The following is a 27,983-nucleotide window of genomic DNA, read 5'->3' as shown; positions in this document are numbered from 1 at the left end:
TACTTGGACGATTGGCTGATTAGAACTTGTTCTCCCTAACGGGCTCGGGATCATCTGTCATACTTGCCAACTCCTCCACAGGCTGGGGTTCTCCTTGAAATTCAAGGAGACCCACTTAACACCATCTTGGAAGCATCATTTTATTGGAGCGGTCCTGGATTTGTCCACATTAGCCTTTGTCAGTGTCAACAGGAAGTGCGACCTATTCTGCTCCAGGGAAATTCCTCAGAGAGGAGCACTAGGAGAAGCGTTCATAGTGTATTTGGAATGTCCACTTTTGTATGCGTTCCCACCTGTCCCAATCCTTCCTCATGTCATCAGGAGGTTGAGAAATTTTGTGAAATCCATTATCCTGATTTCTCCGGATTGGGCCAGGTGAACTACGTGAGCTATCCTTTAACTGTTCATTTTGCGGAAAAGCATAATAATGATACCAATTGTATGAGATTTGCTCATATCCCTGAGAGTAGACAATAGAGATTTGAGATTGCGTCACCTGGAAGCCAAACTAATTATCAAATTTTAAAGTTTTAGACCGAAGGGTCTGAATGGGGATGAAGACCTTTGTTTTCCTTAATCGATTGTATTATCTTTGGATCTTTTTTTACCAACTCTATTTTTTTTCTTATGCCTACAATTAGATGTTTTTGAGTAGTTACAACTATTTTTTTAAATTGACAGACTGATCAGTTATTTTTTATATTTCTTTTGTGTTATGAAAATATGATTTTGCATTTGCTTATTTGATAGTGGTATGTTTTTTTGGATGTTTTATGGTGATTTGTTTTACACTCTATTACTTTTTTGGAGCAGTATCATTGTAAGCTGATGCACTTGCATTTTGATCATATCGAAATTGTTATGAACTTGTGAGCTAGCTCTCCTATTCCATTTCCCACTCACTTTAGGGGCAGCCGTGTAGCTTGGTTGATGTTTTACAATCAGCTCCAGCTATATACATTATTTTGCATTAGCATTGGGCTTCAGGTATGAATTTTTAATGTTCTTATATTTGCCATTTTGTAACAAGTTTCAGTTTGTTTAATTTTAGAAGTGCATACGTTTTGTATTCTGATGCATTTTGTATTGTATTCTGTTGAATGATTAAATGTCTTATGGATTATAGTAACCATTCCAAGATGGCGTGAGTTCGGTGGAAACAACCATAGAGTTGTATTATGTCACATGGCACAGATGAATTTTAACTGTGACTTAATGGAGGCCACATCATACTGTTGTTATTTAAGCCTGAGGAAGTCTGGTCACCCATGTGGGTGATTTCCTATTTTTTTTTCACTGGTTGTATTTTTAAGCAGGTGTATGGTTTTATGTCTTTTGTATTAATGTTGTTTATTTGCACTATAGCACTCTGTGTGACGGGTCCTTTTTGGTGTTTCTTATCACTGAGCATTTATTTAGCTCAGTAAGAGGAGATGCTGCTTTTGCATTGCTTTTGGGGGAGACCCTTATTTGCCTTTCGGAGCTGAGTGAGGTAGTGAGCGTCAAGAGGGTAGAGGGAGGTGTACTGGTTGGAGGGAGGAATGTTGGAAAGAGGGAAGATCCGTAGGGAGTTGACTGTTGAAGAGGGGCCAGGCCAGGGGAGTGAGTATAGCGGGTAGATCAGGAAGTGGAGTAAAATGAGAGAGCCTTTTGATAGGGGAGATGGCAGCAGTGCTCCAGATAAGATTTGGAAGTGGGAGTATTTTTCTCCGTTTTGTAAAGTTCTGAGTAAAATTATTTTGTAGGGAGTAAAAATGCAAGTATAATTCCCAATTGGAGTATTTTATAAACGAGTAAAAATGTTTTAACTGAATCTGTTTTCTTTCTTTGCTCCTAGTTATTCATGTACATTAAAAGATACATGTTTACTCCAATCAGGCAGTTGCAATGGTAGTTCCTTCCTGTGGTAATACGTGCACTACTGGTCCATACAGACTCATGGAACTGCTGTGAGGGTGAAAAGAGGGGCGCCTCTTCCCTATTTTTACTCCCTGTTTTTATTTTCTGGGAGTATTTAACAATTTTTAGGGAGTAAAAGTGGCCGATGCACCCCTTATCTATATGGCTGGATAGGAGAATACAGGAGAAAACAGTAAGACCAGTGGAAAGGGAGAGCGAGAAAGAAAGAAGTCAGCCACCAGGAAACATGACAGAAGAAGCTGGATATCCCTGTAAGCAACTCTCTGAAGGAGAGATATGAGGCCACAGCCTTTAGTCCCACTTAAAGAAAGGGAATGGACCCAAGCAGGGTAGGCGGTGTGACTTCCCGAGTGTGCACTGGGCATGCGCGAGCCTCGTTGGGACCGGGCATGCGCAATATAATAAAGGTAGTCCGTGCGGCAGTTGCCGCCGGGTGATGCAACCGGCAACATCGCATCTGACTCCTCTGTGCATGTCGGTGTGTGCATGTGTGAGTGGCTCCCTACACCCCGCTGGGCCACACAACAACTGGCGACGAGGCGGGATGCTGCACGAGCGCTCGTGAAACACACATGGCACGTTGTAGCAGCGACGTCACAGCAGATGAGTCACGGACCCGGCGGGTGCATTCCGGCGACGTTCTAGAAGCAGGAGCACAGTGGAAGCGGCCTGAGAAGGTGCTTGTGCGCCACTGGCTCCATTTCTACCAATTTTTGGAATTTCTGGCTATCCTCCACACACAGAGGATGGCCCATTGAAGGCAGGCACCACATGAAGGGGACCTGAAAGCAGCAAAACGCAACAAGGGGGCCACCCCACGCAGTAATAGAAGTGAAGGTACGTGCAAGACCCTCCAGAGTCAGGTTTGCGGCCTCCAGCCCAGCAGGAGGTGCCTGTGCGACCTGTGAATATGGCAGACAGTGATGGAGAGGCAGAAACTGCAGCGGTGGCGGCGAGAGCACAACAGTGAGACTTGTTACCCATGCAAGAATTTGATGTGTCAGGACCCCCTTCGAAATTGGGCCCAAGGTGGATCAAAAAACTGGATATGTACTTTACAGCAACGGGGATTAATGATGACAATGCAAAGAGGGCCACCTTGTTATACTCAGCAGGCTTAGAGGTCTTACGCATTTACGAGTCCCTCAACTTGCAGGTAGGCACATATGCCGAGATGAAGAAGGCGCTGGAGAACTATTTCATAACCCTCTCGAATATCGACTACGAGAGGTTCCTCTTCTGCGGGGAAAAGCAGAGGGGGGAGGAGTCGCTCGACCAGTTCTGTGCCCGGTTTCGAATGATGGCTACCTCTTGTCGGTGGGACAATGATGAGTGCATGATACGTAATCAGGTTCTACAGGGTTGCAGTTCCAGCAAACTGCGGAGACAAGTGTTAAGAGAACCAGGCTGGTCCCTGCAGCAGATATTGGACATTGGCAGAACATTTGAGCTGGCCGAGTCCACAGGTGCGAAAATGGACGCGGCGGTGCGTCCAGGAGCATCGGAGGAAGCATTCGCCATGGGGAAAAGGTCGATGTCAAGAGACAAGTGGGGGCAGAGAAAGCAGGAAATTCGCTCGACTGCGGGGTCTGACAGCATTTGCCAGCAGTGCGGCTATGATCTGCCCCACTCAGAGGAATGTCCTGCCAAGGGCAGGTCATGTGGCAGATGCAATGGACCTGGCCACTATGCCCGAATGTGTCGCGCCCCCGCCCCGGTGTCAGTGCAGAGAGGCCCAGCCAGAGCACGTGGCGGTGGCTCAAGAAAAATGCGAAGCATCGCGGCGTTGGAACAGGAGATACAGAGGCTTCACATGGCAGAAGAGGAGGAGGAGGAAGAAGAAGAAGTATTCTTCATCTCGAACATTGCTTCAGGTGCCAAGAACAAGAGACAGCCTAAATGCGTAGTCGACATCCAGGGGGTGCCGACGCAAGTGCTCATCGATACAGGTGCAACTGTCATGATCTCTGCTTCCAAAAGGTCAGGGTTTTCCCAACTCCCTTGGAAGCAGATCCATAACCCAGGTTCCGAGTGCCAACCAGTCCCAATTGGGACCTTTTGGACCCAGTCCTGGTGCCAGTGGCACCAGGCTCATAAATATGCCCAGTCCCAGCGCTGGAAGCGCCGGGCTCATAATGCTTGGGTGGACTTACCTGCAGCAGACCATGCTGCTTACTTGCCTGCCAGTTGAGCCTCTGATCCTCTTCTGTTTGGAACTACTTTTCCTGTTGGGTGGGGCAGGAGCCACTCCCTAGGTTCAGAACACTGGAACTCTTCTGGAAAGCAGGAACTCTTTTCTTACCTAGGCGTGGCTGTGGAAGGAGACACCTAAGCACTACAGGAGGCTATTTAAACCACACCCGACGGATGAATCTTGCTTTGCGTTATTCTGCATCCTCTGCAGCAGAACGCTCATCGTGTCTTCTGCATCTGATCCTGGGCCTAAGGAAAAAGGCTTACCATCCTGAATCCAGTCTTCAGCAACACCTATAAAGACAAGAAAGAACAGGTTAGCATTACGGTCTTAAGTGACAGCTCTTCACTTACCTGGTCCATCGGCTGTCACCAACGCCTCGCACTGCATTCCGACATCTGAAAGACAAAGGCTTACCTACTCTTCGTGCGCTCCGGAGGTCTTCACACTGCATTCCGGCATCTGAAAGACAAAAGCTTACCAACTCTTCGCACGCTCCCGAGGCCTTCGGCGCTGCATCCCGCATCTGAAAGACAAAACAAGGTGCGTTTAAAGACATTGGGGAACTTTAATACTCACGTGCCATTACTCCTTTCCACATCTAACCCAGTGGGTATTCCGGCACCCTGCAGCCGCTCCGAACTTGTACCTGCAAAATAAAAAGACAGTTAGAGCGCATCGTGAAGCAGGCAACAAGCGCTTACTTACGTGCTTCCAGGCGCTTCTATTCATCACACGGGCTCCATCTTCAACTCACTTCAGCCCGTCATCCACCATCACCGGAACCCTGCAAAACAAGAGACATCATTACTAAAGACTTTAAAGACATTAGAATTACTCGAAACTTACCGTTCGTGCAGTAAACGACGGACAGCAGTTCTCTGAAGTCAAGAGGCCTGCTCCCCTTATCCAGTGAAGAAACTGGTTACGGCACCCTGCCCCTAGGCAGATGGAGAGCACGGCGTTCACTTACCTAAGGTGAGAGCGTTAACCTTCGGGGTTCTACAGGAGAAGAAACAGGGAAGAAGAGAGAGACATTCAATAACCCAGTTCATTAATCCCATATTTTTTATCTGCAGACATCTTACCCTTCGAGTCAGACATACAGTGCACAGAGGTCCAGCCCAAAGAGCCAGCCGTGTGTTACACATCACCTTTGAAGATACGGTATATGCCCAGTCAAGACCGGCGCCTCTACGGGAATCAGGTGAGCGTTACAGCATCGGTCTGTGTGCTGGCCGCAGACCACTATAGGCGGATTCCGGGACCTCCGGCGCTAAGCATATCGACTGCCAAGATCTTTACGTTTGGTGGGGATACCCCCCTTCCAATTGATGGCGTGTTTATAGCGCCCGTGTCCAAGGAAGGTAAGACCATAAAGGCACGTTTCTTCGTTATGGACGTGAGCCGCCACTCGTTGCTCAGCTGCGCAGCGTCCGAGCCCTGAATTTGGTCCATTTCACGATGGCAGTTTATCAAATGGACATCGAGGTGTTGTTAAATAAATTTACAGGCATTTTTGAAGGGGTCGGAAAGTTGAAAGCACCACTGGTGCGGCTGCACATTGATAATACGATCAGGCCAACCGCCCTGAAGCACAGGCGGATTCCGTTCCATCTGAGGGAAAAGGTAGAAGAGGAGCTTCGCTCGCTGGTCAACAATGACATAATTGAAAGGGTGGAAGGGCCGACACCCTGGGTATCCCCCATAGTAGTGGCGCCAAAGCCGAAGTAGCCAGGGGCTGTGAGAATTTGTGTGGACATGCGTCTCCCCAATGCCGCCATTACGAGGGAGAGGCACCTCACGCCAACGCTGGACGTTATTATAGGCGAAATACAGGGAGCAAAAGTATTTTCAAAATTGGACCTACAAGCGGGCTATCACCAGCTTGAGCTCCACCAAGACTCTAGGTTCATCACCGTCTTCACGACGCACGAGGGGCTTTATCAATTTAAACGCCTGAGTTTTGGCATCTCCTCAGCGGCGGAGGTCTTTCAGAACACTATAAGAGGGGCACTCGCAGGCCTAAAAGGGGTGTTGAATATAAGTGACAATATCTTGGTGTTTGCGGACACAGAAGCCGAGCACATGAGAAGGCTCGAGAGCACACTCAAGAGATTGCACGACCTAGGCCTCACCTTGCACTGCCAGAAATGTGAGTTCCTCAAAGATCGGATTGGGTTTTTTGGGTTCATATTTCACACAGCGGGAGTGTCACCGGACCCGGAAAAGATCAGGGACATTCGAGAGGCAACGGCGCCAACATCCCCCACGGAAGTAAGAAGCTTCCTGGGGATGGTGAACTATTGCGGACGCTTTATGAAGGGCCTCGCCTCCTTATCAGAACCCCTCAGAGCATTGACCAGAAGCGATGCAGTGTGGAAGTGGGAAGGCAAGGAGCAGGAGGTGTTTCAGGCCCTCAAGAATGCCCTGTCGGATGGGGACACTGTGGCCTACTTCAACTCCGCCGTATAGTCGGAGATTGTCGTCGATGCCAGTCCGGTGGGAGTGGGGGCAGTGCTTTTGCAGCCGGATGGAAGAGGAGACATGAGACCTACTGCATACGCCAGCAAGGCCCTCTCTGATACTGAAATGCGATACTCGCAAATTGAGAGGGAGGCGCTTGCCATTTTGTGGGGTTGCCACCATTTCCGCCTATACATTTTGGGAAAGCCTGTGATAGTGGTAACAGACCACAAGCCCCTAATACCAATACTGGCGGGTCTCTCTTCGAAGCCGCCACCAAGAATAGAGAGGTGGATGCTGGCCCTGATGGAGTATGGGGTGCGACTAATATATAGGCCAGGCACCAACAATCCGGCGGACTACCTGTCACGTCACCCCAACGCTGGAGGTACCAACAAAGGCAGAGAGGTGTCAGACTGCCAGGGACTACTCTGTCATGTGGTGGATGGGGCGCTCCCCGTAGCGTTGTCGAGAGCAACCATTGCCTCAGAGTCATCCAAGGATGAAATTTTTGACATCACTAAGGAGGCCATTAGAAGTGGAGAATGGAGGGAGATGCTGCGCAACAACTCCCGGCGCCAGCAGGAGGCCCAGAGAGATCTTCAGGCTTTCTGGCGGGTAAAGGAGGAGCTCTCAATCTCCTATGATGGTCTGCTACTGAGAGGGAGGCAAATTGTAATACCGCAGACACTAAGGAAGCGGGTGCTTGAACTGGCACACATCGGACATCAAGGGGTGGTCAAAACGAAAGCGAGACTACGACCAAAGGAGTGGTTTCCGGATCTAGAAGAAAAGGTCGAGGGCTTCGTGAAGAGGTGTTTGGCTTGCCAGGCAGCGACCCCGGAGAAAGGGCTCCCCCTATAAGCTCGATGGAGCGGAGTGAGAAGCCGTGGGGGGACAATCCATGTAGACTTTGGTTCGACGGGTCGGGGCATGTATTTCCTGATAGCCGTTGACCAATGGTCGAGATACCCGGAGGTGGAGGTGGTAGAATAAACGGCAACAGAATTCACCACGAGGGCATTCAACAGAATGTTTGCAGCACAGGGCTTTCCGGAGCTGCTCTGCTCCGACAACGGACCACCGTTTACCGGCAACCAATTTGCGCAATACCTCCGTGATAAGGGAATACAGCACCACAGAGTCTCGCCACTGTGGCCTCGCGCTAACGGAGAAGCGGAAAGAATGATGCGCACGCTGAATAAAGTGCTGAGGATCTCGGCCAACGGAGGTGACTACCTGCAGAAGAAGCTAGTGGAGTTCTTGCGGGAATATCGGACCACACCCCATCAGTCCACGGGTGTCGCCCCGGCGGAGGCCCTGTTTGGACGCTGCCCCAGAGGAATGATACCTGAAATGGAGGGGAGGAGTCCGGGCATCATAGACAATGAAAAGGTACGACAAGAGCGGGCCATACACAACCAGAAGGAAAGTGACAGAGGAGACCTGCAGGGCAAGGAGATCCGTGTCGGAGATTCAGTGCTAGTCAAGAACCGTCATCCCGAAGAAAAGCTAGCTCTACCGTTTGAACCACACCCTTGGAAAGTCACCCATGCCATGGTGACGGCCGCCTGTGAGCGCGGTACGGTCACGCGTAATATGTCTTTCTTCAAGAAGGTGGACACATCAACAGGAATGTCCAGTGCCCAAGCCGTGCCCGCCCAGGAAGAAGGCCCTGAAGAGCTGGGCGAGGAACCCAGGAACATCGGAGCCCCCGCGGCGGAAGCGAGCAGGGAGACCCCAACAGTCACGTCTAGGTATCCCTAAAGAGTGTCCAGGAGACCGCCTGCCCGTCTCAAGGACTATGTGTTGGACTCGGGGGACTGAGCTCAGGATATCCGTGGCCGTCAGTAAGTGATGGGAATAGACCTGCTGCCAGGTCGCTCCAGTTAATGTTTTACTAAGTTAACTTCATGTTGTTGTTTGTTGTTAAAGATAAAAAGGGATGTGACGTCCCGAGTGTGCACTGGGCATGCGCGAGCCTCGTTGGGGCCCGCGCATGCTCAATGTAATAAAGGAAGTCCGTGCGGCAGTTGCCGCCGGGTGATGCAACCAGCAACATCGCGTCTGACTCCTCTGTGCATGTCTGTGTGTGTGCATGTGTGAGTGGCTCCCTACACCCCGCTGGGCCACACAACAGGCGGGAGGGTGCCCTGGTGTTAGTCTACCAATATTTAAAATCATTATGGTGGAATAGGGGAAGCCTGTGCTAAGAGCCTACTTGAAGGCTAAGGTAAGGTGCAGGGTCCCCCTCTAGATGGGAACCCCACAGGAGTTGAGTATACTGTTTTTTAATAATAAAAATGTATGACTATTGGCTATTGTCGTGACGTTCTTTGAACAAAGTGTTGCACTGCTCTGCAAGCTTTATTTTTCGCAAAGATCTACATGAATGTGGGTTCAAACCCGGAGTGGTATCTCTGTATGTTCACAAAAGAATACAGTTGCTTGTGGCCAAATGGTCCATAACACAGGGACATTGAATTTATGACTACATTGGGGGACTGATAAAAATGATATCAAACCAACCGACTGACTGTGATTAAAATATAAAAAATATTGGTAGAGGATGGTGAAACATCAAAATAATGTTAAGTTGAAACTTGTAACAATTATAGATGTACTGATGTCTGAGCAGTAGACTCCATAAATATACCCCAACAAATAACCTTATTACAATAAGTTGATTTCTCATAGGGCAGGTATTCCTGCGTTACTGTTTTTCACAGCAGCTTATTTTGTGGCAGCAGGAACCCCTCTATAAGGTGTTGGCTTCTCCACTACGATGTATGTCGCTGTGCGTTTTTTGCCTCGCTCATTCCAGTTTGCTAATTGGATTACATTTTAAACCGGGCAACTATAAGGATGGTGGGGACCGAAGTCCTACAAGTATATGAAAAGAATAAAATGAGAAAAATGAGAAATATATATATACTCATGAGATAACTACTGTTTTTAGAAACTGTTTCTGCAAAGTTTAAGTTCACTTTGTTAGGAGGAAGTGCTCATATTTTCCTTTTTCCTTTTTCAGCTGTCCATATTTACACCGTACAACAGGGGACACTGAAAGAAAGTATCATCTTCGATATTACAAGACTGGCACCTGCATTCATGAAACAGATGCTCGAGGACATTGTGTTAAGAATGGGCTCCATTGTGCCTTTGCACATGGACCGCATGACCTGAGACCACCAGTATATGATATAAGGTAAAGTATAGTAGTTTAAGCAAGTCTCCACATTTTTACTTGCCCCTTCCAATTGGCTAGTGACAATGGACTCTCGGCAAGTCAGACCTAGTGTGCTGTGGGTATTATTATTTTTTTATTGTATTTGGTGTAACACCTTTACAAAGTTACATTAAAACATAAAATCTTGCAATTGCAAAACACTTTGTTTACATAATCAGTTTAAGCATTATAGTCAACTAAAATGCTCAGAACAATACAATCTAGCAGTTACTGTAGGAGGATTAACAAAATAGTTAATACAATCAGTTGAGTAAGTTTGTTTCTCACAACCCTCCAAAAGTTCCATGTAAGTAAGGGGTTTCAAACCTCTCGTAAATAAACTGGTCACATAATCTCTAAGTAGTTCCTCATTTAAGTAAACAATGGTATAGATCAAACTTTAGTCATGTACAAACAGATAAAAGACAATTTGTCATTTGTGCGATCGTTATTGTAAATAGGGGAGGCAATATCATGGTTAAAGAGAAGATACTCAGCCCAAATGGGGGAGAGAGTGTGGCTGTGCAGATTCACAGATCCACAGGCCCAAAGACTCCATAAAGTACAAAGGAGAAGTTTCATGGGCCTAGTTATTGCAGCATGGGCCACAATAGCCCAAAATTGGACAAAACAAGAACCACCATTAGTATTTACCTGGCTACAGAAGGTCTGGTCGCAAATGACAATGGAAAAGATAACACATCGCCTTCAGACTCAGAAGAACTCTTTCACAAAGGAGTGGGGGGGCAGTGCTGGATTATTTGAAGTCGGACTATATGGAACAATGGTGCCCGCATAATATTAAAATCTCAGACATTTTTGGCACATAAACTTTCCCAGAAAGCACACCTGCATGGGTTCCTACTCTTCCAGTGAGGGGGGTGAGGGGGGGGGGAGTTAGTGGAATTGTGGAATTGCTGTTATGTTAATGAAAACAATAAAAATATGTTTAAAAAAAAAAGAGAGAGAAGATACTATAACATGGTTAGAAATAAAGTGTGGCGTATCCATTCAGATCCTGAAAAGCTTCAATGTAAGTATGATCTGCCCATGTACTGAGATTTGTTTCTAGGATCTTTAATGTAAGTATGATCTGCCCATGTGCAGTTTGGAAGCATGGATGTTGCTAAGACTTGGGCATTAAAGCTATGGAATCTGTGAGGTAAACAATATTTGCTTTGATAATACTCCATCCAAGTATTACCAGATATAGAGGCTTGAAGCTCAGTAACTTGCTTAGCCGTAGGATTCCTAAGGGAGGCCCAAATTTCTCTCGTTTATTTTTTACATAGGAGATTAATCATGTTTTGATTGTTTTTCACATGCTGTTCCATTCTGATTGCTTTCACCTCCAATTTCTACTTCAAGATGATTGCTTTCTTTAAGCCTAAATAATCTAAATGAGTCCCTTTTGTTCTTAAAAAGCATCTAAGTGCCGCGTTTTTAGAACGCTTCAAGATGTTGATTGCAGGACTGAATGTGTTTTGGTGTTGCAAAGTATTCTCAATGTTGTCAATCAAGGCTAAACTGCTGAGATGTTTATTGATCATCTGCACATTCCATACGTCAGCAGACACATCCTCCCCACTAAGTGAGCTAAACTCGTCAACTATCCAAACATGATTTACAAGCTAGGACAGTTGTCTGCACAAAGAAGGCTTCCATTGTATACACAACACGTGTCTATCAATTTCTGGTTAACCCAAAGATGGGATCACAGAATAAGATGGAATTGAAATATAAATAGTACATTTTAGGATATGATGATCACTTGTGGTAGAATTGTGTACTGTACAATAGGAAGATTTCTCAGCTAGGTCACGTGAAAGAGCAATGTAATCAATACTTGAACTAGCATTACCACAATGCCATGTTGCATGGGGCCTATCTTGTGTCAGAGACACCGGGTGAATATCCCACTCTGCATAAAAATGTGTCCAAAGCATCCCTCTTTCTTGGGAGATGTTAGTATATTGATTGTGACTGCTATCTGGGGTTGTAATAGGGTGTGACTGCAGTGTTGAATTGAAATCCCCTCCAGTTATGAGTTTGTATTTCAGATTCTTAATAAAAGCTTCTGTCAGTAGTGCATTTAAATAAGAAATCATCACCTCAAGAGGCATTGTATTTGGATTCCAACATAGAGATATGACCAATATGGTGTGAGTGAGTTTAGCTTTGGTTGTAAGTTCAATAACCAATAGCTCTGGTGAAGCCTGGATTTGTTGCAGGGTACATTTGAGATTATTTTTTATCAGAATTGCCAGGCCGCCAGATGGTCGCCCAGCAATTCCTTTTTTGGCTTGCTGCAAAGACGAGGTATAACCATCTATATAAATGCTGTTCGACGTTGTTTCTTGTAAAAAGGATGATGGATGTTTTTTCCACCTCATCTATGGAATTATGTATGCCATGCAAATAAGTTTTTTAATCCACAACAGTTCCATGAGTGTATTGATGGTATGGAATTTTATGATTTTTCGAACTGAACATTTGACTTGGCTAGGGATTTGATAAACTTTTCTAGCCAAGCTAGGCCGTCTAAGATTTGTGAAAATGAGTCAAGTAGTTCCTTCATTTATTATTCATAGCATGCATTTGTTGTCCAGATGGAGTGATTTCAGTTGTGACAATAGCCATGGGCGGTTGGAATTCAATGAAGCTAGTAGCCTCATCCATGGCCCGGAAAGGCAAAAAGATGAAAGCCTATAGATTCCAGATCTGATTGATGGTCCCAAAGTAGCTTTGCTATAATGTACGATTGCAATTTACGAAGCAAGCGATTGTTATGGCAACTTGGAAGTTTTATTCATTCAACGTCACGTGGGTATATTTTTACGGTGGAGCAAGTGACTTTTTATGTCTGGCTAGTAGCTTGCAGTTTGAAATTGTTATCGCTGGTTTAATTGTCGAACCTATCCGTGTCTTTTGAATGATAGTTGAATTAACTGGTAAGATGTTACTTTGTGCAATTTTTCTAATTCAACCCGTGAGATACTCTAAATGTGGGCCGCATTTAAAATACTTTCAAAGTTTGTAAAGGCAAAAAGATTGTATACATATGAATGCTTTTCTGCTTTAGGCTAGTATCGTGGGTGTTTGCGTATTTATTAAAATGGTGTTTGTAAAATTACATCTTTTGTTCAAACCATTTTGTTTTTTTTAAAAAGATGCATATTTATCGATGCATGAGCTTTAAAGAACAATCCATATATTGTAATCTTGTGGGTAGCAAAGTAAGACCCCCCCCACATCTTTTCCTCCCCTACCTCACTCTAAACCAGACACCTTAAAATTTCTTTAGAAAGAAAACGATTTTGCAATAAAGACTTGTTGGAGAAGAAATTATTGCATTGCAGAAGACTTAACATATGCATATTCACATTTACTTGAGCCTGTGACCTGTTGGGTCTGTTGCGGCCTGTCTCAAACCATCCAACTGCAAAGGTGACATTTGTCCCGTCATCAAAGACGGAGCGAATGAGCAAGCCCCTCTCATCACCTCTTTGATCAATTCTTCCTTCAAAAACTCAGTGGTCCCCAATAACCTCAAAGAAGCGGGGGTCCTCCCCCTGCTCAAAAAACCTAACCTACACCCTAACATCCCCACTAATTACAGACCAATCACCACAGTCCCATTTCTCCTCAAAATCTTGGACAGGGTAGCCTACCTCCAAATAAAACAACATTTGGAAGACAATAACCTCCTAGGCCTGCGACAATCCGGCTTTAGACCAAGGCATGGGACTGAAACTGCCCTCTTGGACCTAAAAATCCAAATGGATGATGCCAAAGACAAGGGCAAACTGGCCATTTTGCTCTTGTTGGATCTATCCGCTGCCTTCGATCTGGTTGACCACCAGATCCTCACTCAACACCTCTCCTCGGCTGCTGCATTCTCTTAGAATGCCACTAAGTGGAACCAGTCATTTCTGTCTGACAGGACGACTAGGGTCTTCGCCCCCTCCGCGGCTGCGGACCCTATCCCAATTACATGTGGAGTGCCCCAAGGCTCCTGTATTTCGCCCACACTTTACAACATCTTTACAAAGCTCCTCTTTGACTGTCTTGACGATCTGGGTGTCAGCTACACTAATTACGCAGCTGACACTCAGGTCCTCATTACTCTCACTGGCAGCTATGAAGCTAAATGAAATCTACGTAGAAATCCAAGCCTGGATGGCCACACACAGTCTTTGCCTCAACGACGATAAGACAGAACTGCTTATCGTAGGTTCCCAGGCTCCCCTCAACAAACTGGACCAAAGGTACCAATACTTTACCATTGATGGCAACATCATAAAAGTTTCCAAATAGGTCAAAACACAAGGTGTGTACCTCAACTCCAACTTGTCACTAAAAAAACAAATAAACCCCACCATCTCAGCCACCACCTACACCAATAAATTGATCAATGCCTGCAGGCTTTTTCTCTCCCCCTCAAGCTGCCTCACCTTATCTAGAGCGTTGATATTGTCTAAATTAGACTACTGCAACACACTCTACCTAGGCACCACTACTAAAAACTGAACAGGCTCCAGATCCTTCAAAATAATGCATTAAGATGTGCCCTCAACCTCCCGTGCAAGGCTCACATATCCACGGTTAGCAAAGAAGTGCATTGGCTCCCGATCCGTGACAGAATGATCCTCGCTACCTCTCAGACACATTTTCTAGACACTGCTCCAATAGACCTACCAGAACCCCTTACCTGCACCAACTTAAGATCCCCCAGCTACAACCTAAAAACAGCAGGAGGTTCCAGTTTCCCAGTTCTCGCAGCACAATGCTAGAACGCTCTCCCTCTTGCAATTAGATCGGAAGCCGCGTTTTGGCCATTCAGAGCCATGGTGAAATCTTGGCTATTAGCTTAAACATTTAGTCTCTCACCTACACGCTCGGCCAGCCGCCGTTCTCCACCATCTAGTAATGTTTTCCCTGCCTATATCCTATTCAGGACCACCCAGTAACCCGGTCCTCACTCTCCACTGTAACCATCTTGTACCTTGTTTTCTATTTATTCTACTATCTGTATGTAACTACTCAGAGCATGGACTAATGTATGTGCTCTGATTGTTGTATCATTGTGCTCGTGTAACGATATGTAACTCTGCTGTGCACATGATTATGCGCCCAGCTACCTGAGGGTTCGGACGCACTTTATAAATAAACTAAACTAAACTGTCCATTATTTATGGAAATGAGGCAAAATGCTATTCAATGTCCAAGTAATTATCTACATACTAAGAATATGCCAGGTCATTGTTCGACTTTGGCCTATGCCAATGGGGGTGTCCATAGGGTGACTATGCTTCACCTGGCTGCCAATAATATATGTTGTAATAGAGCATAGTGGTGCAGAATTCGTTCTTTATCGGAGAGTGTGCCTTAAAAGAGTAGGGCTTGGTCATCTGGTATTGGGATCCCAAAATGTTTTCTATTAGAAGATGCCCCTCCAATTCGCGGATCCCCACCAGATGTGAGTATAAGAACCATTTTCCGTACACTCCCTCGAATACTCCGTAGCTAATTTTTGGGACATATCATGCAGTCTGACTGGAGCATAGTACCATCAAAACATCACGTTGAATTAGAGTTCGGCACCCATATTTTCTCATCGGCAGGGAGCTAAATGTCCTTCTCCTTGCCAGTGCTGTAGCCTCACCATAGGACCTTCCAGAATCTAGTATATCAGCACCAGATGGGAATAAGTCTTAGATCAACAGTCTCGTGCAACATAAAATCCGTATCAGACTATTTCACTTACTTGATAACACTGCCTTTGAGCATCTCTCTGACCTTGAGATACCGGTCCTGTTTCCAGAGAGGGAATTAGTACGGTTATGGCCATGGATAAAAGTCAGGGTCCAGAAAGAGTGGAGCTAAAGAGTGGGTACCGGATGAAAATTGAAATTGATTCACCACTTGGTCCCAAACATTTACGATCTAATTTGTTATACGGTTGATGGAAAGCAAGGTCATCAATTGCTTTTGGTGCTACTACAGCTGACCCATGATGTGAATGCCCACCACTGATTGTTGCATGTGTAACCCAGGGACATTCTTGTTCTACCTTCACCTATTCAGCAAGGTTCTATCTATCTATCTATCCATCCATCCAACTTTTGTATTGCGCTTTAGACCCATGGGCCTCTAAGCGTTCACAAGACAAATACAACAAGAAACGTATAAAGGTCATAGCAGGAGGCAGAGACTAAATGGAAATTAATCTGGGCCTGAGTCAAACAGATAGGTCTTCAATTATTTTGTTTTATTGGGCGGTTGACTCGATGCTCTTGAGGACTGATGGCAATTTGATCCAGAGGTTCGGGCCCCAGGCATTGAAGCTTGAGCTGCCCAATTTCTTCAACAGGACACAGGGTTGCTTTAAAAGGATGTTTTTATTCAAACAGAGTTCGACAAAAGGGCTTTTTGGAGATTCTAGTTGAAAGGTAGCAGGGGGCTAGCAATTATGGGTAACCATGGTGCCTTTAAATCTGATTCTTTGGCTAACCGAATGCCAATGCAGTTTCCTATGAGCAACGGTAACAGGAATACGTCGGCCAATGCTGCAGGCAGCCCGGATGGCTCCGTTCTGAATCACCTGAAGACTTCTTATGTTTGCCTCAGATGAACCAGTTAGTAGGCTGTTGCAATAGTCCAACTTGATGTTAATGATGGCAGCCACAATCGTGGCCTTGTTGGTCTTTGAGAGATAAGGACAGAGTTGCTAGAGCCGATGAGTGTAGTAAGAGCAGGAGGATTTGAGATAAAGTACATGTTTTTTAAAAGAAAGGCGAGGATCAAAATAGACCCCCGGAGTTTTCACATAACCGGAGACCTTGATCATGTTACCTGCAATTAGAAAGTAAAATGGGTCAAGACGTTTCAGTTTTGTCTGTGTACCCAAAATGAGTAGCTCCGTTTTCTTATTGTTCAAAGCTAGGGAGTTTCTGACCATCCACGATTGTATACTGTTAAAGATGGAGTTTATAATTTCAAGGTCTTTGCTGTAGAGGCCTGAGAGTTCGATCACAATCTGGGTGTTGTCTGAACGATTTGTACACCCAGAGAGGAGAGCAGGTCACACAGGGGTTTTATGTAGACGTTGAACAACGGCGAGAGGCATGATCCTTGCGGGACCATGCAGATCAGCGCTCCGTTTGTAGAGTGTGCATTGTCCTTGGTTACATAGACACTGCGAGGACCTAGGAAAGATCTAAGCCAGTTTGTTATGAAGGTGGAGCATCCGCCCACTTGGACTAGTCTTTCAGTGAGAACGGTGTGATCAACAAGATCAAAAGCGGCTGACAGATCTAAAAGAAGCATCAAAGCCTGACCACTTCTGTTAATGATCTCAGTGATGTTGGACTTGAGATCTAAGACGGCAGTTTCGGTTCTGTGATTCACACAGAACCAGGACAGGCCAGTGGTGAGGATTTTATTTTCGAGGGGATTGGGTCATCCGACGTATTCCATATCTATGACAGGTAATGTCCACAGCTGTGCTGCTTCGGAAAATCTTCGGCGTCCTGCGTCGATGACGTCGATGCGCCGTCCCCGAGGACCTCCTCCGTCGGCTGACGTCACCCGATGTGTTAAGTAGGACGCACGATGCCCATAGCCTCAGTTCCGTTTTTTCTGCGAACGTGTTAGCTTCGTGAATCTCGGTACGCCTCGACTCTTTGGAGTTTGCTGTTTTCAATTTTATTACGTTGAACCTGTTCGTTTTTTGTGTGAAGACCTATTCGTGGCGATGTCTACTTCGTCTTCAACACTGCGTCCGGGCTTCAAGAAATGCGGGGACTGTGGGTCCAAGATGTTGGTCACGGACTCGCACGACGCCTGCCTCTGGTGCCTCGGGGAGGACCACGATACGGACGACTGTGTCGACTGCCAGTCGCTCACGGCAAAGGCCTTGCGGGAACGCAAGAAGAAGCTGTCGGTAGTTCGGGTGTCTAAGCTCCGGAAGTCGAGGTCTACGGGGCTTTCGACGGATGACTCGAGGGGCGACTCTCCGCGTCATCGTCGGAAGTCCAGTGGGTCTCCTTCCAGGAGTCGGTCTCGCCACTCCTGCGCCTCTTTGAGGCATTGCCGGAAGCGCTGGCATTGGTCGCCTTCCCCGTCCTCTTCCGAGGACTCCGCCCGTCGGCGGGTCGCTTATCCCTCCATGCAAGCGACACCGGAGGAATGGGCTTCCTTCGGGAAGCAGATGCTAGCGATTCTTGAATCGCAGGGCACCGGTCTGTCCGCACCTCCGAATGGGGTCAGTCGGCACCGGTCGAGAGACACCGCTCGTACGCCTTTGGGATCGGGTGGTCGGCACGGCTTGCGGGAGAGGTCCCGCTCGGACAAGGGTAGCCGTTCTCGCCATGCCCGTTCCAGGTTCCGGTCCTCGACGCGCTCGAGACCGCGTGATCCTGTGCCGTCTTCGAAGAAGATGTCAACGCCTGTGGCGCCGAGGTCGTCGACGATTTCTCTCGAGGCTCCGCCTCCGAGGGAGGGGGTCGTCGGCGCCTAGGTCGTCGAGAGACGCTCGGAGCCCCGGTTTTGAGGCCTGTGTCGACGCCGTTGATGCTGGCGGCGCTGCAGCTGGCGTCGACGCCGATTCGCTCGACGCCGTTTCTGCCGGCGCCGACTCGTTCGGCACCCTCAACGCCGACTCGTTCGGCACCCTCAACGCCTTTCGAGGTGGTGGTGTCAGAGGGGCCCCGTGGCACGGGGTTAGCCCCTAGAAAGGCTCTGGCTAAGTTCAGGCACTGCTTTGGTCCCCAGATGTCTTCCTCTCCCTGCCTGGAGTACATTTCAGAGGGCGATGAAGGCTCTGATGACGGCTTGGCTCCGGTTACGGAACCAGATGAGCTTATCTTGGGCCATAGCCAGTTTGATGACCTGAGGCAGTCACTGCATGATGCCAGTGGACTGGACACCTCTCCGGAGGTGGAGTTTTGTAGGCCGGAGCCTGGCACACATGCCGATTGTTCATATCGGCGCCTTATGTCTCGGGTCACCGAGTACTTGGGTTGGTCGGCTCCCCCAGGAGAGTTCGTTCAGGATGATCTCACGGAAATCCTTGATCTTGGTCCCCCCACTGACCTGGTTTTGCCGTTTCATATGGCTCTGCAGAGAAGGGTGGTGGCGGCTTGGACTGCTGTGGAGAGTCTCCCGGCAGTGGGCATGTCTTTGTCGCGAAAATACCGTCCAGCCAGTAGCGACCCCTGCTACTTGTCCAGGCACCATGCTCCGGAGAGTTTGGTGGTGCAGGCAGCTACGGCTCCGGCAAAGCAGGCGTCGTATCCTACCATCCCTCCGGATAGGGACGACAAATGTTTTGACGGCTGGGCAAAGCATGTGTTTTCTTCAGGGGGTATGGCGCTTCATGCGGCCAACTCCATATGTGCCTTGTCTCATTTCACACACTCTCTGTGGAACTGTGTTGCATTAGCGGCTGAACGTATTCCTGAAGGGGACGAACGGGATGGTTTCCTTGCTATGGTGCAGGATGGCAAGGATGCCATGTGTGAGGCCGTTCAGTCGGGTTTGGACATGGCAGATTGTGTCAGCCGGTCCATGGCGGCGAGCACCGTAATACGCAGGTTTGCGTGGTTGCGGAAGTCTGGGTTCGCTCCTGATGTGCAGTCCCGGCTCCTCAACATGCCTTTTGACGGTGAACACCTTTTTGGCAGCAAGGCTGACGAGAGCATTGAGAGGTTGCAGACCTCCAAAGCTGCAGCAAAGTCGTTGGGCGCTGCAGTTCGCCAACCTCTGCCTTTTCATCCTAGGGGACAGCAATGGAGGGGAGGTTCCTTTCGCTATTACTCGTCCTTCAGTAAAGCGAGAGGAGCTAGCAGTCAAAGAGGCCATCGTAAGAGTTCCAGAGGTGGAAACAAGGGTACTTGAGGTGCCAAGGCCACTCGGGCAGTTGCCTCTTTGCCCTCCGACAACGCCGCAGCCGCTACCACTCAGTCATGAGGCCAGGTCCCATGGTTCGCCGGTTGGGGGAAGGCTGGCGCAGCATCTTGTAGAGTGGCAAGCCATTACTTCAGATGTGTGAGTTCTGGTGATCATAACCCACGGCTACTGTCTTCCTTTTCGGCAGAGGCTTCGCGACAATCCACCTGGGAACCTCTCTTTGAAGAGTCCGGATCCGCTTCTTGCGCAGGAAATTCAAGCCCTGCTGGAGAAAGGCGCCATAGAACTGGTGCCTGCAGCGGAGAGGAACAAGGGATGGTATTGCCCTTATTTTTTGATATCGAAGAAAGACGGGGGATTGAGACCCATCATGGACTTGCGCGGTTTGAACAAACTCCTCAGGAAGGACAAGTTCAAGATGGTTACTCTCTCTCAAGTCCTCCAGGCCCTTCAACTTCAGGACTGGTTGGTGTCTCTCGACCTCAAGGATGCTTACTTCCATGTGCCGATACATCCCAAGCACAAGATGTACCTGAGGTTCGCGGTTGGCGACTCGCACTTTCAGTTTCGGGTCCTGCTGTTCGGATTGACCTCCGCCCGAGGGTTTTCACCAAGCTCATGGTGGTGGTGGCAGCGCACCTCAGGAAAGGGGGGATTCACGTCTACCCCTACCTGGACGATTGGTTGATCAGGGGGAGCTCTCCCGAGCAAGTCCTGGATCATCTGTCCGTCACCTGCCACTCGCTTCACAAGCTGGGCTTCTCCCTCAATTTAAAGAAGTCTCATTTGACACCAACGCAGCGGCTCCAGTACATCGGAGCAGTGCTCGACACATCCCTGGGGCAGCGTTTTCCTCCCCAGTTGAGGGCTCTTCACATTCAGCAGATGGTGCACAAGTTTCAACTTGCCCAGAATCTCCCAGCATCCGAGTTTTTGAGACTGCTCGGCCTCATGGCATCCTGCATTCGTCTGGTGCCAGAGGCTCGTCTGCGGATGAGATCTTTGCAGTGGGCACTCAAGCTCCAGTGGTCTCAGTCCTCCGGCAGGCTGTCGAACCCTGTTCAGGTGCTGCCCTCGGTCGCCCAGGACCTTCTGTGGTGGGCCGTCGAAGGCAATCTGATGAAGGGGGCCCCATTTTGGCTGCCTTGGCCGAAGGTGACGATCGTGACGGACGCATCCCTCACGGGATGGGGAGCTCATGCCAACGAGTTGACAGTCAGCGGTCGTTGGTCTCCGTCGGAGTCCAGACTCCATATCAATCTGTTGCAGCTGAGGGCCATCAGGCTAGCCGTGAAGGCTTTTCTGCCGACTGTGCGAGGAAAGAGTGCCCTGATTCTAACGGACAACACGGTGGCCATGCACTACCTCAACAAAAACGGGGGGGGCAGGGTCACTTCCTCTGTGCAGGGAGGCGATGCAGCTCGAGTTCTGGGCCATCCAGCAGGAAGTTTCGATCTCGGCTGTTCATCTGGCCGGAGAAGACAACGAGACGGCGGACGCTCTGAGCAGGCAGAGCACGGTCTCTCATGAGTGGGAGCTGGCTCAGGAGATTCTCCTGGAGATCTTCACCCATTGGGGGACCCCTCAAGTAGATCTCTTCGCCTCCAGTGTCAACCGGAAGTGCGAAAGGTTCTGCTCGCAGGAATTTCCTCCAAAAGGAGCCTTAGGAGACGCGTTTGTGGTGGAGTGGTCATTCCCACTGCTGTACGCGTTTCCTCCAGTCCCCGTCATCCCGCAAGTACTACGGAGGTTCAGTTCCCGGATGATCCTCATTGCTCCGGCGTGGGCCCGGAGGACGTCGTACCCGGACCTTCTCGACTTGTCCATCTGCCCTCCACGTCGTCTTCCCTACCGAGACGATCTGCTCTCACGGGAGGGGGGGTCAGGTTCTCCATCCAGAGGTCAGATCCCTCAACCTTCACGCTTGGCTTCTGAAAGGTTGAGGTATAAGGATTGGGACCTCCCTGAAGACGTGATGGAGGTGTTGCTCTCGGCCAGGCGGCCGGCAACAAAGTCTCTGTACCGTTGGAGAAAGTTCTGCGACTGGTGCAGAGTTAAGAATGTGGATCCTTTTGAATGTGACATTCCCATGGTTCTGTCTTTTTTGCTTTCTTTGGCCCACAGGGGCTTGCAAGAGGGGACCATTAAACGTTACCTGGCGGCGCTGTCCATCTTTAAGCGCTCGTCTGAAGAATGTTCCTATTTTAAGATTCCTTTAATTGCTCAGTTTTTGAAAGGGCTCACTAATGTGTTCCCTCCATCACCTTTTCTGGTGCCTGGTTGGGATCTGAACCTTGTTCTTAAGTTTCTTATGGGTGCTCCGTTTGAGTCTTTACATTCTTGCCCTTTGAGACTGCTAACTCTTAAAACTGTGTTTTTGGTTGCGGTTACTTCCGCTCGCAGAGTGAGTTACAGGCACTTTCAGTTAAGCTACCCTTCACTGTTTTCATAAGGACAGGGTTGTCCTTAGAGTTCGTCCTTCTTTTCTTCCAAAGGTGGTTTCGGATTTTCATTTGAGCCAGAAGGTTGTTCTTCCGGCGTTCTATCCTCCTCCACATCCTGGTAAGGAAGAGGAGAGGCTCCATAGGCTTGATCCTAGGAGAGCGTTGAGCTTTTATATTTCGCGCATGTCCCGGGTCAGAGTGGACGATCAACTTTTCATTGGTTACGATGGAAAGCGTTTGGGACAAGCTGTGACGAAACAGACTTTGTCTCAGATTATTTTAGCTATCTCCGAGTGTTACTGCTTGGCGGGTAAGGATCCTCCAGCTGGCTGGCGGGCCATTCTACCAGGGGAATGGCTGCGTCTACTGCCCTGCAGAGGGGTGTTCCTATTCGTCACATCTGTGATGCAGCCACCTGGGCTTCAGTACATACTTTTGTACGTCACTACTCCCTCGATTCCATCCGAGGGCAGGATCTGGCCTTTGGCAAGGCAGTCCTATATTGCGCAATTTGATTGGGCATGCTAAATGTGTGTTCTAAATTATTTTCCCACCTCCTTGCTTGGTACTGCTTTGGGTGTCTGTCATATATATGGAATACGTCGGAGGACCCAATCCCCTCGAAGAACAAGTTACTTTCTTACCTGGTAATGTTCTTTCGATGGGATGGTCCGACGACGTATTCCATATCGCTCCCTCCCTACCTTCCCCGCTTCAGAATTTCTTCGATTGCAGCTTGCGTTCCGCAAGGCCTTGTGTGTCTGACTGGCAGAAAACTGGTGGCACACGTTCTGGGAAAAAAACTAAAACTGAGGCTATGGGCGTTGTGCGTCCTACTTATCACATCGGGTGACGTCGGCCGTCGGAGGAGGTCCTCTGGGACGGCTCATCGACGCAGGATGCAGACGCCAAAGATTTTCCGAAGCAGCACAGCTGTGGACATTACCTGTCATAGATATTGTTCTTCTACACATAACTTTGATACTGGTTTGGTGCTAGTTTGTCCAAGATCTTTAGAAAGAAAGGGATGTTAGTAATCTGACGAATATTTCCAGGGTCTTTTATCAAGATTCTCTTTTTTTAGTAAAGGCGAGATCCAGGCTTCCTTAATACTGTCAGAGACGGAACCTTCTGCCAAGGAGCAATTAACAAGCGTGGTTACTCATGCAACATGTGAACTCTGAAAGTCTTGAAAGAGCGAAGCAGGGAAGCGATCACCTTTGCAGGATGTTGGCTTCAACTTGAGTATGGCATCCTGAACCTCGCCCTCCGAAACCTCCCTGAAAGGGAATAAGGTGAACCATAGTCAAGAGAACGATGAGTGGGGGGAGAGGGGCATTCTGATTTCAGGAGGTTGTACTAATTTAAGATAGTCCGCTATGTTTTATTGATGCGTTTTTAGTTTTCTGCGCAATACAGTTGTGGATGTGTTCACAGCAGGCATTATCTGCTACAGGGAGGGGGTTTACTGAAATGCTCTTTAATTCATAGAGTACTTTGAACAGTTTCCTCGGCTTGGATTTAGCGGATTTGATTCTGGCATTTAATTTATCTTCTTTAGTTTTCAGCAGAAGTTTCTTATAGGACTTCATAGAAGACCTATTAAAAGAGAAACATCAGAGGAAGATTTGTGCCATTGGCGTTCTGCTCTTCTATTTTTTTTAGCTCTGGCAGTAAGGACGGAGGATAACCACAGCTTATCAGGGATTACTTTTTTTGAGAAGTCTGTTTCAAAAGGGCCAAAAGTTCAAACGACTGATTACTGACATTCGTACACGTAAGGTAAAAACATTCAAGGGTATGTATTCATCCATGGAAGGAAACAAGGGGAGGTCAGTGGATGCAAATCTCTCATGTGTAATCTCTTTAGAATACCTAATGTGAGCAGATCGGTTGGTAGACGCCTGAGCTTTCACCCTCTCTATATGAGTAGAGACTTTGAAGGCAATAGAAGGATGATCTGACCAAGGGCAGGTCTGTGCCTTAACATTGGAGATCATCATGGGTGCTACCTACAACGTGGGTAGGACCCGTAACTTGTTGTGTAAATCCAAGATTTAGTAATGTGCGTGAAAGAGACAGTGTCTTGGCATGTAGGGTAATTCGCCCATGAGTTGAAATCACCAAGGACTAGAAAAGGTGAATATAATATGGTAATATTACCAATCAAAGCCGGGAGGAGTTCCTCATAGGAGGGTCTGACTACTGGAGGTCTGTATAGGAGAAAGATACTAAGAGAGCTGGTAGAATTAAGCTCGAGTTTGGCTAGCAGCACCTCGCAGCGTTCCATGTGGGGTGTGCTAGAGATATACAATTTTAAGCATTTTACCGTAACCCGGTCTCCATGTAGAATGTCGTATCCTACTGGGATGGCAAGCAATGTAGACTGGTGGGTGGCGTTGTGGAGCCAGGTTTCCGTGAGGGCCATGATATTAGGTTTTAATTCAGTAATTGGATCAGCAACCGCTGTAGCATGACGTATTAAGTAAGATGCATTTAAGGCCTATACGACTCGAAGCATAATAAAGTTTTGAATGAAATATTGGGTTAACATTAATGCACTGCATCTCTCTACTAGGTGGAGACTTAGTAGGATCCTTGGCGATGTTGCAATTGCCAGGTTTCAGCACTCTAACAGTCTTAAGGGCATGGATGCTCCTTGAGATTTACTTATTATACGTACTTGACTTTGCCTGGTTTGCTCCCCTGCCAGGATATGGAGGTAGTCTTTTTTTTTTTCTTCACTTGACGCAATCTTCAGGGCATGGACCTTCTGTGAGATAAATTTTGTACACATTCTTGTCTTTGCTTGGTATACTCCACTTCCAGGACTTTCACACAGTTTTAAGACTCTGAAGGGTATGTGGGGCTTCCTTGAGAGCTACTCCTCTTCACTTGTAATACATTTGCCTGGCATGCTCCTGTCCAGGACTTGTATTTTGCCAGCTTTTCTTTTATCCAAGAAATAATGTTTTTTTTAATGAACCCAGTTTCACAAAGTTAGTCAATATTTCTTGGATCTTTTATGTACCGAATTCCTCCCCCACTCTCAAGACCTTCTTGGATCAATTTATTTTACTTCTGTGGTAGGGATTCAACAATTGTTCAGCAAATGGGTTTTAATATCCCACCCTCTACACATGCTTCATTCCATGTCTCAACTTTCTCAAAGCGGTAAACTCCTTTCGGCAACAGGGTAACCGGTTTGCCTTCCCTAGGTTTATCGGTTAGCTTGAAGTGTTTTCTCTGCTCTTTCGATCCTTCTCCCCTATGTGGTCCGGCTCGGTGAGTGTCCAGCAAGCCTTTGTTTCTCCACAGTACTCTTCAATGTCCGGTACGGCTACTGCTGTATCACGTGGTGTGGTGGTGGGCTCTTCAGTTTCTCCCGACCGCGGCACACTCCAGTCTCTGCAGCTCTCCTCCTGGTACATCAGCTACAGCAGGTTTAAATCTACCGGCATGACAGAAAAGCTTCCAGAGACTAGTCTGCAGAGTTGGCTTCCTGGTCTAAGCCATCTGCATTACTCTGTTCCTCTTCCTCGTGTCAATCATTATCATTTCATGCCTTCTAGGAGGAGGTTATTGCTGGGACTCCCAGTGATTGGTTATTCCCTGCCTCTTCCTCTTCTGAGAAGAGGATTTGTCATTCCTAGTGTGAAATTGTAGAATACCTACTGTGGGTCTAATTAGTGGGTGAGGCGGAGTGTCACAATACACCATTAGGTCATGGGGGATAGAGGGAGCAGTCCTAATGGGGTATTGAGGGTATGTGGTTTCCTCCAATGATGTTGCGTCCTCCCCTTCGGGGATGACCTCACCATGTGATCTCCTTCCTAGAGCTGCCCCAGGATCAGGTAGCGGCTGCCGTCCTCTGTCCACATTGTAAGAGGTTATCCCCGGGAAAGAAGTGATGACATCAAATTCATCAAAGCCACTAGATAGCAATTGTGGCTCTCTGGGCATTTAAACCCTGCATTGTCTTTTGGCTGTGTGAGGGTCTAATTAACACTGAGCTTTTTGCCATTCCATGTAAAGTCCACATCCGAGGCCTACTGAGTCGTCCATCTCCACCAACTCAACATCGTCTGCCTGTGTCCCAGTGTCTTCTACCTGCAAACCATTGCTGCTGCAGAATCACACCACTTTGTTGCATCATGTCACCGCTGTTCCCTGTGTTGAGCCCGACTCGGCACCAAAAATTCCAGACTCCTGGTTTGACGCCGAAAAGCCTAAAGATGAAAGGTTAAAAATAGTGGTAATGTAGAGGAGCAGTTGAATGCCTCTACAGATAATCCCGCTCCCCTACTGTATGTTGGAAACCTGAGATTGTACCATGCTGAACACCTACATGTGTGCCAATTCCGCAGCAAGTGTTCGAAAGAATATATCCATTGAGAATGCCCTATCTAATATATACCCGAAGAGATGACAATCTGAGGGAAGAACTCCCAGAGGGAGTGTGAAAAAGAGCAAAAGAAGAGCTGGTGACTTCATAAGAGACGAGTGTGACGCTGTGAAGATGCTGGCCGAAGAAAATGTATGGAACTTACAGAAGCTAATCACGAAGTTAAGAATCACGTAACCTTCCCTATGTGAAGAGAAGATTGTGTGTGCATGATGCACTGAAGAAATTGCAAACGGTTCAATGATTGTACAGATGCGGTAACGCAAGTAGACTAAGTGATCATAGAAGCTGACTATAAATAGTGAATAGACTGCAGGCAAAGCCGCCATTGTATAGGAGCTGGACATCTGTGTCATGAATTTAGTGAGCCCAGACCCATGGAGAAGAGAGGCTGAGAGCTGTGTCGCAGCAAGAATTAGCTGAAGATCATAGACGAGCATGGTGAGGCTGTCTGGCCTGGTGACAACAGTTGAAGCAGCCAAGTTTGGTTATCTATTTTCAAAGGCAGTGAACTTGAGAAGCTGAATTTTCCCTTGTTAAGATGCAAAGAAAGAACACCAAGCGCGCCAAGTTTTATTCAATTAAGACAATTAAATGAAGCAAAAAGGACCAAATCGTGGTCTCCAGTCACATGTTTCAAGGATGAAATTAGAATTGAGCTTGGCGTTCTAGAACAACGATAGCGCATGTTCATACTCACTTATATTCCCAGATACAAGAATACACTGCAAGGCCAAGTTCAAAGACAATCCGCATGGCAGAAGGCATTGGTGATGAGAGATTATGGGCTAGTTGGGTGGGGGACCTGGATCTGAGCTTACGTGCTGCTAAATTGAACGAATTTTGCAGACATAGCGCAAGTGTGCCAGCCAATTGTAGAGGGCCGTAAAACGAGCCTTATAGTTTTGAGAGCCAATGATATACCGTGTACTTAATAGTGTTAGAGATTACATGTTTTAGAGGTGGGCATTAGTTGCCCACCTGACAGTAGAGATCCAATCATAATCCCACCCCCTATAGAGAATGTACTTAAATGTTCCCCTTGGTCCTATCACAATCCCGATTAGGTTTTTCTCATTTGCCACACAGTATGATGTCACTTATGACATATTTTTAGTATAAAAAGATTGATTTCATGTGATTTGCACCGAGAGCTTGCGCGAACGTCCGTTGATGTCTGTTGTAACTTCCCTGTTTTAGATCATTGTTGATAAAACAGCAAACCTTGCCATTTCCTGAATTGGTTTGATTATTTGGTCTCCGAGTTATTCTGCTTCCCATCCAGTGCATGGATGTTACCCAAAGGACTCGGTGGTAGCACTGCGGACGGTTAAAAGATCGAAACTAAGTTTGCCCCTAATCTTTTGGATGACCGAGTATTGTCTGCCATCAGCTGCAAGATCGCAGTGTTTC

At 47.5% G+C, this 27,983-nt stretch overlaps 1 protein-coding gene across 1 annotated transcript in view; it reads left to right on the top strand.

The window, feature by feature from the left end:
- Positions 1–27,983, top strand: part of UNKL (unk like zinc finger) — a 1,575,372-nt gene that overhangs the window by 176,350 nt on the left and 1,371,039 nt on the right. Inside the window, exon 3 of the mRNA XM_069647206.1 lies at positions 9,612–9,788. Coding sequence (XP_069503307.1) covers positions 9,612–9,788 — 177 coding nt within the window. The remainder of the gene's footprint in view (positions 1–9,611; positions 9,789–27,983) is intronic.

The sequence above is a fragment of the Ambystoma mexicanum genome, chromosome 2q, assembly GCF_040938575.1.
Source record: "Ambystoma mexicanum isolate Mex_15411 chromosome 2q, UKY_AmexF1_1, whole genome shotgun sequence".
NCBI lineage: Eukaryota > Metazoa > Chordata > Amphibia > Caudata > Ambystomatidae > Ambystoma > Ambystoma mexicanum.
This window is presented reverse-complemented; position numbering and strand designations above follow the sequence as displayed.